Source organism: Gobius niger, assembly GCF_951799975.1.
Source record: "Gobius niger genome assembly, chromosome: 12".
Taxonomy (NCBI): Eukaryota; Metazoa; Chordata; class Actinopteri; order Gobiiformes; family Gobiidae; genus Gobius; species Gobius niger.
Genome location: NC_136863.1, coordinates 21040572 through 21054981, shown reverse-complemented (window position 1 = coordinate 21054981; position 14410 = coordinate 21040572). Strand labels below are relative to the sequence as shown.

The window sequence follows — 14410 nt, the reverse complement described above, 5'->3', positions numbered from 1 at the left end:
AAATACAGTAATGAGCCTTCTGTTTTGAAAAAGCAAACACACTCACACCAAAGTAGTGGTTTTCAAAATGCATGACGAGTACAAATGATTGTTCTGCAGTTCTGATTCAGTCTGAGTCTGAGTCTTGCATCAATTTAGTTCAGTCCTATTTGAGCAAATAATACAGTGCTTTGTTTTTCATCAACTTTAATTTTGGTTTTAGTCTTGAGATCAGTCCTGACTGTAGCCTACAGAGATGCAGTGTCTAACCCAGACTTGGACAAATCTATGCGCTGGCCTGCCCATTGTAGACAGCTGCTGAGTAGAACCAGGAAATATGACCATATTAGTCTAGTGCTCAGGTCTCTGCACTGGCTGCTGGCCGCTCAGAGGATAGACTTTGAAACAGCTCTGCTTGTGCACAAGCCCCTTCACTTCATGTGAGGGCCATATGAACCATCTCGCACTCTGAGACCCTCAGAGTGGTGTCCTGGTGGTTCCCAGAGTCAGGGATAAACACGGGGAGGCCGAATTTCAGTTTTAAGCAGAAGATGTGAGTCAGAACTCTGACAATGTTCAAGTCCAGACTGAAAATTGTTATTTTCCGCTGTGCATATGACACCTGAAAGTGTTTTATCTGCACTGTTCACTTTTCATGTTGCTTAAATATATTATTGATGTTTTATGGATTGATTTTATCTGCCTAGAAATTGGAAAACTGTGAAGCACGTTGAACTGCCTTGTGTACAAACTTGCCTGGCTGGTATTTTGTGCTAAAATTTGATTCAGCCCTGCTTAAACCGCTCCTGATTGAGCCCTTCTTTTGTCCTTACATTTACAGTTCTGAATTAAAGTTAGTCTTTGATAAGTATACATAAAAGTACAGAAGAATACACATTGAGGGCCAGGCCAAATCCCTAAGCTACAGTTACAATAAAAGACCAGTGCAACAGAGGAGATGGGCATCTTCTAATTGAGCATCTATTTGGCCGCCCTGACATTGCCCCCCAGCAGTGGACAGTGGACCCAAACAGACCCTTATCTGATCTGCTCCAGGACCACAGGGATCAGCGCCGCGTGGCTACAGCTGCCACACAGTAGCTCAAGTTTCCTCCACTATCATCCCCAAGGCCCTCACCAAGGGAACGGGTCCACGTCAAAGCAACACACACACGGGCACACTGTCCCCCCACGGCTCCCTGGACTCCTGCTGGGTCCGGGATTAGAGGATGTGGGGTATTTTAGCACAAATGAAATGAATTATGCAAGAAAATGATACAGCTTTTACTATTGGAACATGGGATTTGAAATACTTAGAATAAGTATTACATGAGTAATACATAATCAGAGAGTGTGTAATGAGTTTTTGCGGTTCTCATACGGTGTTAGTCAGGGTGGGTCATCTGCAATTTTAGACTTCAGTGAGGTACAATTGCATTATCTATGTTTCATGGTCTAGACTAGTTTATTTATGATTGGGCGTAAGATTAGGTCCATTTTAGCACCTTTTAAAACCTGGTTTGTTGCGCATTTGGTCCTGATGTTTTCTTGGTGGTAGTTGAAGAGCAACAGTAATATGTTATGAGACAGTAGTTGTTGTGAAAAATGTAATGGAAGTTTATTTATTTGTGTAGCACTTTGGACATGACACAAGTCGCCCAAAGCACTTCACTGAAGCTGAAACTGTCTGAGATTTGTTCTTCCTTCATTCCACACTCAGTGGTGGTATCAACCTCAAAATGAGAATAAGCATTAACTACAACACTACGATCTGTAAGTGTAAAGGACTAAGTGCTTGGAGAGTGTATAGGCTATAACAAACCCTAGACATCTTATTAAGCCAAGATAAGAACTTCCTCTTTAGCTAAAAGTATAAGAAGCTGTCCCAGCATTTACTGGCTATAATAAAGACGTCCTTCCAAAACATTGTCTTGTCTTCTGGGAGACATCCTGATCACTTCACACTCATCACAGCCCAACAGGAAAAAGTACAGGAATGCACTGAATGCAGTCACTTGGGATTTTTTTTTCTTTCTTCTTTTTTAATTCATACTTCCCACATGAGCGCTTGTCTTGCTTCTCTCAAACCTGATAAAGAAATCTGAGAGGTTAGTGAGTGGCATTTGTAAATACTTTGTCAAACTCGAGACATGAAAGGCATTTGAAATGTGGGTCAGAGAAGTGAGTGAGCTGTCGTGGATGTTTTGGTTGCGAGCAGTATGCAAGAAGTAGCGACGAGCCTTTACAACACCTATTTTACGGCTAAAAGCGAGTTTGTACAGCGGTGAAATGCGACCACCATCGTAATAAAACCACGACGAAGCGGCCAGGATACAGCTTCAGGTTAGACATTAGAGAGCAGGATGACAATGTAACACACTTCCTGATCCTGACTTTCTGGGTAGTTCTGAGATCGGATTTGGGCTTGAAAGCGCGTTGTCTTCTCGGGGCCAGAAATCAACAGCCCGAACAATGATTTCGGACACATGGGTGAACTTTAGTTGTTGTGCCTGGGGGGGAACGACTAAACTCACAGTTACGGCTTGTTTGAGTAAAACGCAGCTTTTTCACCCATGAATAGGACAGGCTGAACAGCTCAGTACAAACGCAGCTTGTGAAGTAAACATTGCCGCATTGTTAACCCGTGTTTTGTGTCAGCCCTTGGGGGGGGGTGGACGTGCTTCTTGATCGGATTTGGGATTCGTGGGCTAAAATGAACCAAAGCGGGAGTGAACGTGAACGCGAAACTCAAACTTACCAGAAACGATGGGTCCGACCGGTTTCCCCGACCTCGGAGCTGCTCCTCAGGCCGGACGCCGTGTTGTCCTGCCGGGTGTGAAAGCTACGACTTGCTGCCTCCTCTGTACCCTCGGCTCGGCGGACGTGCTGGAGGCGACTTTCCTCCCGATGGGGCCGCTTATATCCCCTCGGTCGCGGCGTCTGAAAACATGGCTCTCCCCGCACACCGTTCGCTGCTAAAGTTTTGGTGTCCGGGAGGAAAACAAAGCACTGGGATGGTATTGTCGAGCGGAGACCATGGCAGAGTGAGAGACTGAGGGGATTAGTGGCTGATCTTGTCCCCCTGCCACAGCCACACACACCGCCGTGTCATCAAAGTACTGCACGTAGGGGAACAGCGCCGCGTCCAGGACACGCGCGGTAACAACAAGGAAGTGATGAAAGTGGCCTTTAAGCGCCCTCTGGTGGAGAAACGGCTGTAGCGCTATTCTCCATTCCTACACTTTTTACTTCACTGCCCCCTTGATACTGAAACATGAATAAATGGTATTCATTGAATTAACTCCAAGGGTCCATATTTTTTTGTTCACAAGTTGAACCCATTTGTTTCGCTAGGGAGACCATGCTAGTACCAGTGAACGTTGACTTTGTGTGTTCTATGTTGCTTGTTTTAAAATGGTCTTTCTTTTTTGTGTTACTTTCCAGGCATATGAAAGGCGTTTACTTGACATACTTTAATTTAGCCAACGTTGGATTATATTTTGAAACGATAATATTGAGCTATTTGAAATTTTCATATTATTATACATACTATTATTATACATATTATACATACTAATAGTGTCAATAATAATTGCTGGGTTGCAGGTTCTAGAATGTGATGATGTCACCGGACCCAGCGGGGGGCAGGGGCCAGTTTTCCCTATTAACAGCATTACACTTCCACATGTTGTAGCTAAAAAGAAAATGTATGAATTAGAAAAATGATCATTAATATCAGTCACTGGGTCCATGATCTGATCTCTGTACAAGACCAAACATTCCCTCAAAAACAACATATTTTTTCCTCTATATAATCGCATAGGCCTTTAGAACACTGTGATGTCACCTACAACCCAGCATTATGAAGATTATACCAGCTGACAGTTGATTGATTCAATGGCATGTGCTCATAGCTGAAGGTGTCTGTAATAGCAGTGTAATATGTAAATGTAATAAACCTACATGATTGTATTTGTGACAAAAATGACTTTTTCTTTCTTGCTTTTCCCAGTAATAGATTAAATGGGCCTATACATTCTGATTCAGATACTTTGTAAGCCCTGGAGTTCATGTAGGTACACTTGGATCACGATTCCCCCAAAACAATGTGAACCTTTTTTTCTTTTCTGGGTCTGAGCCAAAATTCACGTGAAGAATTCATGCAAACATGCTGCATACTTTGGAAGTGGATTTTGTGGGACATTTGTTCAGGGGTGGGATCTCAGACCAAAAAGATACAGGACATTGCTTAGTTAGTTGTTTAAATATCCAGATACAAAGCACACTGACATTGACAAAAACGTAATATTAATCTACAAACAAATCTTGCTGACAACATTTCTTTGTAGGGGGTAGGTGTAGAGCAGGGGTCTCCAACCTTTTTTACCCAGCAAGCTACTTTTACACAACATGAAGTGTGAGTGCAACTAAGGTGGAGTGCACCCAGAAGAATTACTTGCCAAGATGGTATTTCAAAGAAAGTGACTTGAGTTTAGTCCTTTAGTAGCTACAATACAATTTAGTCCTTTAGTAACAAACAATTTAGTCCTTTAGTACAATATTGAACCAACTGGTAACAGATTGTGTTCAGCATGTTCAGAACAAACAGAAAATGCATCTAAAATTTGAGATATCAAGCGTGTAGAGATGTAAAGTCTGTGGTGGTCTACTGGCAGCTCCTGAGCTACTGGTTGGAGATCCCTGGTATAGAGGAACAAGTTTTCCCGTTGATGAAATGTAGCCTACTTTTATTAAAAAAGAAAAAAGAAAAAAAAAGGATAATAGCACTTTCTGTAGGAATGTTGTTTGTACAGTCACATTTTGTTTAAAACATTTTATGCATTCATTTCATTTCATTTCATAGGCCTACGTCTTTCTCTGGGACTGACGTTTAACCAATCAGAGCGCTCGTGTGCGCCGTATAAAACTACATAGTAAAGTGCGCAAGCGTTCACTTCCTGTCGACCGCGGCAGATTTAACTTGTACCAAATCTACATTCAACCATGGTAAGATCTTAACTTGTTTAATGAAGATATGATTATAGGATATTAGTTTTGATTGTAACAGATAAAAATGACTAGCGATTACGATCAACTAAACCTGGATTCAGTTAAAAAGAAGGGGAAATAACTTTTCGTAGCTAACTACGTAGGGGCTGGAAGCAAGTTCGCCATTTTATACTCACTACTGCCACCTCAGGCCATATGTGTAACTGCACCTTGTATATTAAGCTCGTGCATGACGGCAATTCGGGCAAGTGTATCTGTCTGCGGCATAGAAATATATATCTGGTATCAGGTATCTGATACATCTATATATCTGCGGTCTGCAAGACAGAGGCGTGCCGTGAAGTGGGCGTGTCGTGAAGTGACGTCACTACACGACACGCCCACTACATGTTTCTTAAGGGGGTATGAGGCCAAGTAGCCACTAATACTATTGATAGTTTGATTCATCGGTTTGCTGCACATTCTTTGCCCAATAATGAATAATGAATCTGGGGCATGTTGTTGTTGTTGTCATTATATTAGTGGGAAAATACTTTTTAAGTGCGAATTTTATGAATATTAAAGTAGCAAATTAGCCCACAAAAGCTGCTATTACTTCAGACTTAGAAAAAAAAAGAACAATTTATCAATAGGGATTTGCAGTGGAAAATGTTCTATGACTGCCACGAGAGGCTCAGGACAAGAGATAATGAGTCAAATAATGTCAGCGCTTTTGTGTAATTTGCAGATTAATTTATAAAGGGGGCCTATGGTTGGTGGTTCGAATACTGGCTGCCACAAGTGCAGTCTGGTATGTTCTTGAGCAAGACACTTCACCCACCCACATTGCCTGTGTGAACGTAGTGAGAGACTGGTTGGAGGTGGTCGGAGGGGCCGATAGCACAGATTGGCAGCCTGACTACTCTTCCCCAGCTGTGGCTACAACAGTAGTTACACCCAGTGTGGAGTGAATGAATAAAGACTACATTGTGGCGTTTTGAGAAACTTGTCAACACAGCATTGAAAAGCACATCACAAATTAAAGCCATTATTACCACTACACACACTCCTACACCCATGCTCTCACATTACTGATCATAAAGACCACACGCCATGAAAACTTTGTGCCCATCGCCCTCCTTTGGCATTTTGTAACAAGCAGACATTCATTACTGTTGTGTTTTGTCTGTCAAATATGTATGTAGTGAAGATTATAACATCACATTGTTATCTGGTATTTTATGTACATGCTTTTTTAGCAATTCATGTTATGTGAATGGCTCTGTGAAATGCAGCCAGAATATGCTCTCCACAAAATTAATACGTAAAAAAATGGAAGCAAATAATATTTTTTTTTTTCAAAACTGTTTTGCTATGGTCCATTACAGCCTGCCGAGAAAGGCTTCAGTGGAGAGCGCTTTTTGCAATTTGTCTTTGAAGGCTTGGAGCTTCCCTGCTGCCTCCTCTGGTAAGTGTCTCACCAGTGCCTCCTCAATCATTTTCAATTCCCTGTCCAAAAAGAACAAACACAGATTAGATGTTGCAGTGCACATTGAAATATGTCCATCAATTCTAACATAATAATTTTACCATGGTTCACACCAAACAGTGCTTAATTTGATTCCCTGTTTAATTATTATTTTTTTCAGGGTAAAGGATCCAGGAAATATTTTTGAGGATCTGGCAAAAATGTATCTGATATAATGGTGTTTAATGAGAGCGTTCAGACAAATGTTTTTGCCTGTTCCCCCAATCCATCACATCAGACCAAAAGTGTTCCTGAAAATACTCATTTACAAATTAAGCACCGGTTTGGCCCCCTTCCGAATTTTACAAGGGCCTCTTGCAATGGCAGGTGAAATCTCTCAGCCAGGGTGTGAACTGTCACCTAAATAAGATTGACGTTTGTTAACCTCTTAACTCCCGCCTGAATAGAGAGGATCTTTTTCCTCACGTCATCAGATTTTTTTTCATCATTTTTTTGTTGGGTATTCAACTCATTTTTGTAACTTTTTTGTAATTTTTTGTGACATTTTTGTCATTTTTTTGTGACATTTTTGCCACTGTTTCATAAATTTTTCGTCACTTTTTGTCAAGGTTTTCTCAGTTTTTTGTCACATTTCCATCATTGTTTTCGTCTCAGTTTTGTTGCTATTTTCACAGCTTTTTTCCAGAAGCTTTTGGATTGGGGTAAAACCAAACTGGAGAAAATGTGCTCGGTTCAGGTGGGAGGTAAGGGGTTAAATTCAACAACAACAACAAAATCACAGAACCAAATGTAGCCTTAAATTATGTGGTGTCCTGTTTGATATATGGTCAGTAACTTCTGTTGATAAGATAAGAAACTGTGATAAACTGGGAAAACTGTGATAAGATAAGAAACATTGTTCGCCACATAGCCTAACCCATTTTCCCAGTTTTTGGAAAACATGTAAAAATATTTCCTTTTAGGAAGCACATTGTTTTTCTCTTATTGCCATTTTAACAATACAAAATGACTTAGGCAATTATGCTATGTGGCTAACGACATGTTGATGGCACACATGGTATGACTCTCAGGAGAAACTAATACAAATTGCTTTCTCTGCAATGTATTAGTTCACTTCTTTGAACATTTCGTGGCCTGTTCATCTGTTCAGGGTGACGTGCATTTATTCATGAATACACTATAACTTGTGTGACTGATTAAAACTAAATAAAACACACTTGTCACTTACTGTTTGCATACGGTCTGCCATTTTTCTTCCAGCTTTCGACAGCCTAATCTCACGTGATTTAACGTGACTTCCCTTTGTGTAGTAGGCGTGTCGTGTAGTGACGTCACTTCACGACACGCCTACTTCACGGCACGCCTCTGTATTGCGGGCCGCAGACAGACCCTTCTCCAATTCGGGCCGAAGTGACACATTTTTGAGTGACCGTACAGGATTTTAGAGGCAGTTGTGGTGAACAGGTCTGAGCTCATTCTACACATTAGGACATGGCTGGAACATGTAGGGGGAGGAAAATACTTAATTTTAACATTTTTAAACTCCTTATAGTCCCTTTAAACCCGTTATTTTTTTCCTTCCACGGATGTTAATTAGGTTTATGCGGAATTAATGCTATATTTTAACAAACTAGTCGGGAGCAACTGAAAAAAAAAAAGTCATTTGATTCATGTATCTCATCAACATTTATATATAATTTTCCCGCTTTTTATGGCAGAGCCGTGATTTGGGCTGCTCCAACGGCTGCCCAAACGACGGGACAAGTGGGAGAGGGAAGATGGATGGATGGATGGATGGATAGATGGATAGATGGATGGATGGCGAAATTAGTCAAATGTTGTGTTAGCCATGCAGCCCCGAGCAAAACATGATCATAGGCAAATAAATGTAAAAAAAATTGTAAAAATTATCAAGCTAATAATGGTCAAATTCCTGTTTTTCAGCGCGAGTGTATCTCCATCCATGTGGGCCAGGCTGGAGTGCAGATTGGCAATGCCTGTTGGGAACTTTTCTGCCTGGAGCATGGCATCCAACCTGACGGACAGATGCCCAGTGACAAGACTGTAGGAGGAGGAGACTCTTTTAACACCTTCTTCAGTGAAACAGGAGCAGGAAAACATGTGCCCAGATCCGTGTTTGTTGACCTGGAGCCGACTGTAATTGGTATGACACGTTTATGACAGAAGTTAAGTTTTAAAGCTGTGGTTACTATTTCACAACTACTTTTTAGATGAGGTGCGCACTGGTACCTACCGTCAGCTCTTCCACCCGGAGCAGCTCATCACTGGCAAAGAAGATGCTGCCAACAACTACGCCCGCGGCCATTACACCATTGGAAAAGAAATTATTGACATTGTGTTGGACAGGCTTCGAAAAATGGTAATTGTTAAGTAATTATGGTGTGTTAAAACTCATGGCCTACTATTCATGTTTATTTTTTTTACCTGTCATTAGGCTGACCAGTGCACCGGGCTCCAGGGCTTCCTGATTTTCCACAGCTTTGGAGGTGGGACAGGCTCTGGCTTCACCTCTCTGCTGATGGAGCGTCTTTCTGTGGACTACGGAAAGAAGTCCAAGCTGGAGTTCTCCATCTACCCTGCCCCCCAGGTGTCCACTGCTGTGGTGGAGCCCTACAACGCCATCCTGACGACCCACACCACCCTGGAGCACTCCGACTGTGCCTTCATGGTCGACAACGAGGCCATTTATGACATCTGCCGCAGAAACCTGGACATCGAGCGCCCCACTTACACCAACCTAAACCGACTGATGAGCCAGATTGTGTCCTCCGTCACAGCGTCCCTTCGCTTTGATGGCGCTCTAAACGTGGATCTCACGGAGTTTCAGACCAACTTGGTGCCATATCCTCGTATCCACTTCCCTGTAGCCACCTACGCCCCCATCATCTCAGCGGAGAGGGCTTTCCATGAGCAGATAACAGTGGCTGAAATCACCAACGCCTGCTTCGATCCGGCCAACCAGATGGTCAAATGTGACCCTCGCCACGGGAAGTACATGGCCTGCTGCCTGCTGTACCGCGGAGATGTGGTTCCCAAAGATGTCAACTCTGCCATCGCCACCATCAAGAGCAAGCGCACCATCCAGTTTGTGGACTGGTGCCCCACTGGGTTCAAGGTGGGCATCAACTACCAGCCGCCCACTGTGGTCCCGGGAGGAGACCTGGCCAAAGTGCAGAGAGCCGTGTGTATGATGAGCAACACCACGGCCATCGCAGAGGCCTGGGCTCGACTCGACCACAAGTTTGACCTGATGTACGCCAAGCGCGCCTTTGTGCACTGGTACGTGGGCGAGGGCATGGAGGAGGGAGAGTTCTCTGAGGCCAGAGAGGACATGGCCGCATTGGAGAAGGACTACGAGGAAGTCGGCGCCGACTCAGTGGAAGGAGAAGGAGAGGAGGACGGAGAGGAGTACTAACTTTCATGTTTAAACTTGTTCGTTAAATAAATTGTTCGATTACTTTTTTCTCATTTGATTTTATTCATTAATTTTGTTCTAAAGTGACTTTTATTTTGTTTGAAGGCTCGAATGAAAAGAAGAGCATCTTGTGTTATCTGTTCAACATTGAAATTATTGATATTTGGCTCACAGTTCTATTGTCTTTTATTTCAATTCAGAGCATTATTCAGAAGGGTTTTAGGAATTGTAATAATTTATAAAGTTGTTCAATAAACCAATTGAACTAAATGTTTTTGTCTGTTGCATCCATTTAACGTAGAAAAGGAAAAGAATGAGCCTGAAGACCCCGGTCGATAGTGGTATTTCTGACGTTTTTTAGGGTATTTGGTTATTCATCAATGTAATTTATTCCATACTATTTCACCTCATTCTATACGGACATTCCCTCCAGTTTAAAAACAATGAAACTATCTGACAGATGGGCATAATGCAACATTTCTGGCAAATCGTCTGTCCCATTTCTTTGCTCCTCTTGTTGCCCAGCCCCCAAGACCTGTCCACTGTCCCCTCCCTCCTGTTAATGCCTCTCTTGATTCCTGTTCGCTCTCGCCTCTCCCACATTCTCCTGTCCTCTGTCCCACTGCCCACATCTGTCCAACTCAAACATGTCCTGGACCTACGCATCACTCTTGGCTTTGTGTGCGCTGCTCTGTGCACTGTCCAGTGAGTTTCGGACACTCGGATAAGGAGTTTTCTGTTCTGGAATATATTATAGAGACATGTCCCGTTTTATTTTTCTTGCATTTTTGTTTGTTTTGCAGTGACTCCAGAGGCCGATTCTGCAGCTGTACCCAGTGACAACAACAACAACAACAAGAAGGAATCGAAAGGTAAAGTACTTAAGACCCATGGATAGCAGTATAGTATTTGATTTGATCACAGATTTTGAGTACATCTTACACATACCAACACACTAATTCCCACACACCCTCTTACATAATTTTCAACTTTACTTTACCCAGGCCCTCTCAAGAAGATCTTCTTAAAGGAAGCCGATGCGTCAAACTTCTTCAGACGCCGCAGCAGGAGAGCGTCCAAGTCCCAGGATGAGATTAATGGTGAGTTTACTCTGGGTCTGTTTGCCCTGAAGTCCGACCAGCTCTAGCAACTGTGTGCGTCTGCAGTCATTACGGGTAGTGTGTTTTTTTTCCCACTAGATGCTGCATATGTCGAGTCACTAGTATATTGGCTGTTCAACAAAGCTGGTGTTTGTGTTGACCAAAACAAGTTCAACATGCACCAAATGAATATGCAAACCACAGCCAGCGAAAAGACAATTTAGATGGTTTCTTCACATTCGAGGCACACTCCTACTGTGTCTTAAATGTTTCTGCAAATGTCAAACTACATCCAATCAGTAATTCTCTCTGTATGAGCTGCAATTCTTTACAAAACATGATCACTTCAGACAAAAGAGAAAACATTGCTTCTCTGTGTTTGAGTTACTCGGTAAAGGAGGATGTTATCACAATACATTTTAAAATAATGATAGAAATAAGTGAGAAGGAAAGTCATATTTATTGCGTCAAAGTAGATACTGGTCAAATGAGCCATTGGGAGTCTGCAGCAGGAACCACAGGCCAACACGGAGCTCCCATCCACACAGAGAGAGAGACAGAGGGAGGGAAGGAGGGAGGGACAGTGATATACCTCTGTTTGAGGTCTGAAAGTTCGCCTCCAGTTCACCGTTTGCCTTTCTAACTTTGCCAACAGGAAAGTGAAGATTTTTCTTTTTTCATGACACACAATACGCCACTGTACTTAAGATGAAAACGGGAAGGGTGAATGCTCGAAGAGGTTTTATGTTTGACGCACCTCATGCACTGTGATGTGAATGGTCTTGCTCATGGGCTTCAACAACTGTGTGCACAAGGGGGCACAGGTGGGAAACCAACCCTCCGGTCAGAAGGCATTGTGGAGACCCTCACAGAACATATTTGAAACGTGTGCCTTATTTGATAACATTTTATGCAATGCCTACTCAACATAATCGCAGTCCAAGCACTAACGTTTATCCCTGTTTTGGTGCTTAAGTATTAACCACAGTCTAACAGTGTGCCTAAAGTGTTACAATATATTTATCTTTTAAGTTAACATGTTCAATCCAACCCCTTAATTTTGCGGAAATTAAAAGGTGACATTCACGGCAAAGCTTTTAATCCTGTTCTGGAGGAGAAGGTCCCAGCGTGCGTCAGCTTGTGCAGATAATTGAGGTGCAAGTCAAATGTCGTGACCTGGCTCCAAAGGTCACCATACCACAGGCTACCTCAGGGCTGCAGCACCTTTACAAACACCGTCTTTAAAGTGCATTCAACTCGCCACAGAACATGCTTTCCGTTTTCATTCGGTCTCGTTTGTGTAGCATCCAAACCTTTGTGCATTCCTCCTCTGGTTGTTATGAATAATTCACACGACTGCTTCAAATGACGGGATGTTCTCGAGTCACCTCAGAAAACCCTTGAATGTGAGAAGTTTAGGGAGGAAATACTGTTGCTTTAATGCTTTATTTTTTTTTTTATGTTGTGCTTTTGCCATGTATTCTTAAGGTGTTATTTTCTCATGTCTGAATATAATTTCCTGTGCATAGCTGAGCAGAGGCAGGTCCTCGCCGCAGACGAGAGGAGGCGAGAGTTTCATGAGGAGAAAAGAAATGAGTACGAGAACCACTCAGAGGAAGTAAATGACGGTATGTACAGCCACGGTCAAATGCAGTAGAAAGCCACGGTCAAACACAAGCCTTAGTTTCATTAAGGGTGCATTAGTGGTGAAAATACCTAAACAAAACTTGTCACTTTGGGAGCTGGACATTGCAGTTTCCATGGAGATGTACCTGCTGATTCCTATTGTTTTGCCTGTAGGCAGCCAAACATAAGCTTTAGTCACGCCTCTTTTGAAGCTTGTTGTTTGGACTGTTTATTATTTTATATTGTTTTCTTCAGGTTTTAGCAACATAGCCCTAGAATGTTCCGCAGAGTGGCTTTAATTTTTCATGAATAATCAGTATTAAATTAATCTATCTCCTAATATGTTTGACCAATAAAAACTATTTTTTTTCATAGAAAGGACTAACAGATCCATGCTCCTGATGAAACTGTGTGACTGTAATTTCTTCCTATTCAGTCAGAGCCATAAACCATACAAATACAAACCTCCAGGAGCAAGTCTTATCCTCTGCGTGTGCGGCAGAATGCCCTTGAAGCCGTGCATAATGAAAACCATTTGCTACACTACACGTTTTAGTCGACAACATTTGCATAACATTCTGTCAACTAAAAGGAATTATGCTTTTGTTGTCAAAATTCACACTGACAAATGGCCTGTGTGATTTTGTGCATCCCAGAGCAAGATGAGCGGACCAGAGAGAGCACGGAGCAGTGGAGGGAGTTTCATTACGACGGCCGCCACCCTCCTCAAGAGTACAACCGCCAGTCCATTTAAGACTCGCGGGGCAGGCTCTCAGGAAGTACAAAGACATGACATGTATACAGTTCTGAATGTCTGAAACTAGAGTGCCATACTAAAGAAAGCGAGACCTTTTCGGTATCAGTTCAGAACAAAGATCTATACCATTTTACTAGTTCAGATTTAACTCGAGTCTGAATTGATGCATTTTGCCAGTGGTTACTATATATATTATTGCTTATTGCTTGTTTTCTTGTGCATCAACTATATCTGAACTAACAATGCAGCTATATAAACTTAGATAACAAACGTTTACTAACCTAAACACTGTAAATGTGAAGAAAGCGAGGACACTTGCAAACAAGCCCGTTTTAATACATGCATCTACAAAGAACAGTTTGAAACATGCATACTGACAGATTTTTCACCGTTTCATTAAGCTTTCTTGTCTTGTTTGGGGGAAAATAAATATTGGGAAGACAAAAAATAAACACTCAAGGCCCAAACAAACTGTTGTTGAGTTTTATATTTACAATAAAGGCTCGTCACGACTACACTAACATTTTTGGAAATTTTCAGAAAGTCCGCAATTAAGTGGACCATGCTATAAGGTTCTTTTCAAGTAGAAAAAGAAATAATAAAAAAAAATCTGGTGATGTCATAATCTAACATGTTGGACAGGAGTCAGTAATTCTTTGTGGTGGCTTTAATTACTTTTTCGGCAGATGTTATTGTCGCCAAATAATCTGAATTCAATTATGATGCTATGAACTAATTGCAAAGATAATAACTATAAACCAGGTTAATATGTAGGCACATGAGCAACTAATTAGAATAAAGGTAGGGACCAACAGACAGTCAATATATCACCAAATCATTGTTATCACAACAGGTGACGCAATATCGAGACCACAAAAATCATGTCTTCCATCTGACTGAGATTTCCTTTTTTGCTAACACAGCCCAAAACAAATTTGCTTTCAATTTTGGTGTAAATCTGATGGAACGTCCTGTATAAAAAGATGTCTGCCAGCCATATTTGTTATGACATCACGTGAAAACAAGTTAAGTAA

General features: G+C 41.9%; 3 protein-coding genes across 3 annotated transcripts in view; 2 read left to right on the top strand and 1 right to left on the bottom strand.

The window, feature by feature from the left end:
• The window catches only part of LOC306971602 (cyclin-dependent kinase 17-like), a 33991-nt gene extending 31118 nt beyond the window's left edge, over positions 1-2873 (bottom strand). The window contains exon 1 of the mRNA XM_079567927.1: positions 2738-2873. The gene's annotated coding sequence lies outside the window, so the exon portion shown is untranslated. The remainder of the gene's footprint in view (positions 1-2737) is intronic.
• Positions 2874-8488: 5615 nt separating this feature from the next.
• Positions 8489-9909, top strand: LOC306971829 (tubulin alpha-1B chain-like). Its single transcript, XM_079568227.1, has 3 exons — positions 8489-8621; positions 8689-8837; positions 8913-9909. Exons 1-3 carry the CDS (start codon positions 8504-8506, stop codon positions 9891-9893), a joined length of 1248 nt encoding a protein of 415 aa, XP_079424353.1. The 5' UTR covers positions 8489-8503; the 3' UTR covers positions 9894-9909.
• Positions 9910-10540: 631 nt separating this feature from the next.
• Positions 10541-13439, top strand: ucmab (upper zone of growth plate and cartilage matrix associated b; the record flags this gene model as incomplete). Its single annotated transcript, XM_079567550.1, has 5 exons — positions 10541-10598; positions 10697-10765; positions 10898-10993; positions 12523-12621; positions 13276-13439. The coding sequence occupies 5 exons, from the start codon at positions 10541-10543 to the stop codon at positions 13371-13373; spliced, it is 420 nt and encodes a 139-aa protein (XP_079423676.1). The 3' UTR covers positions 13374-13439.
• Positions 13440-14410: the final 971 nt, after the last annotated feature.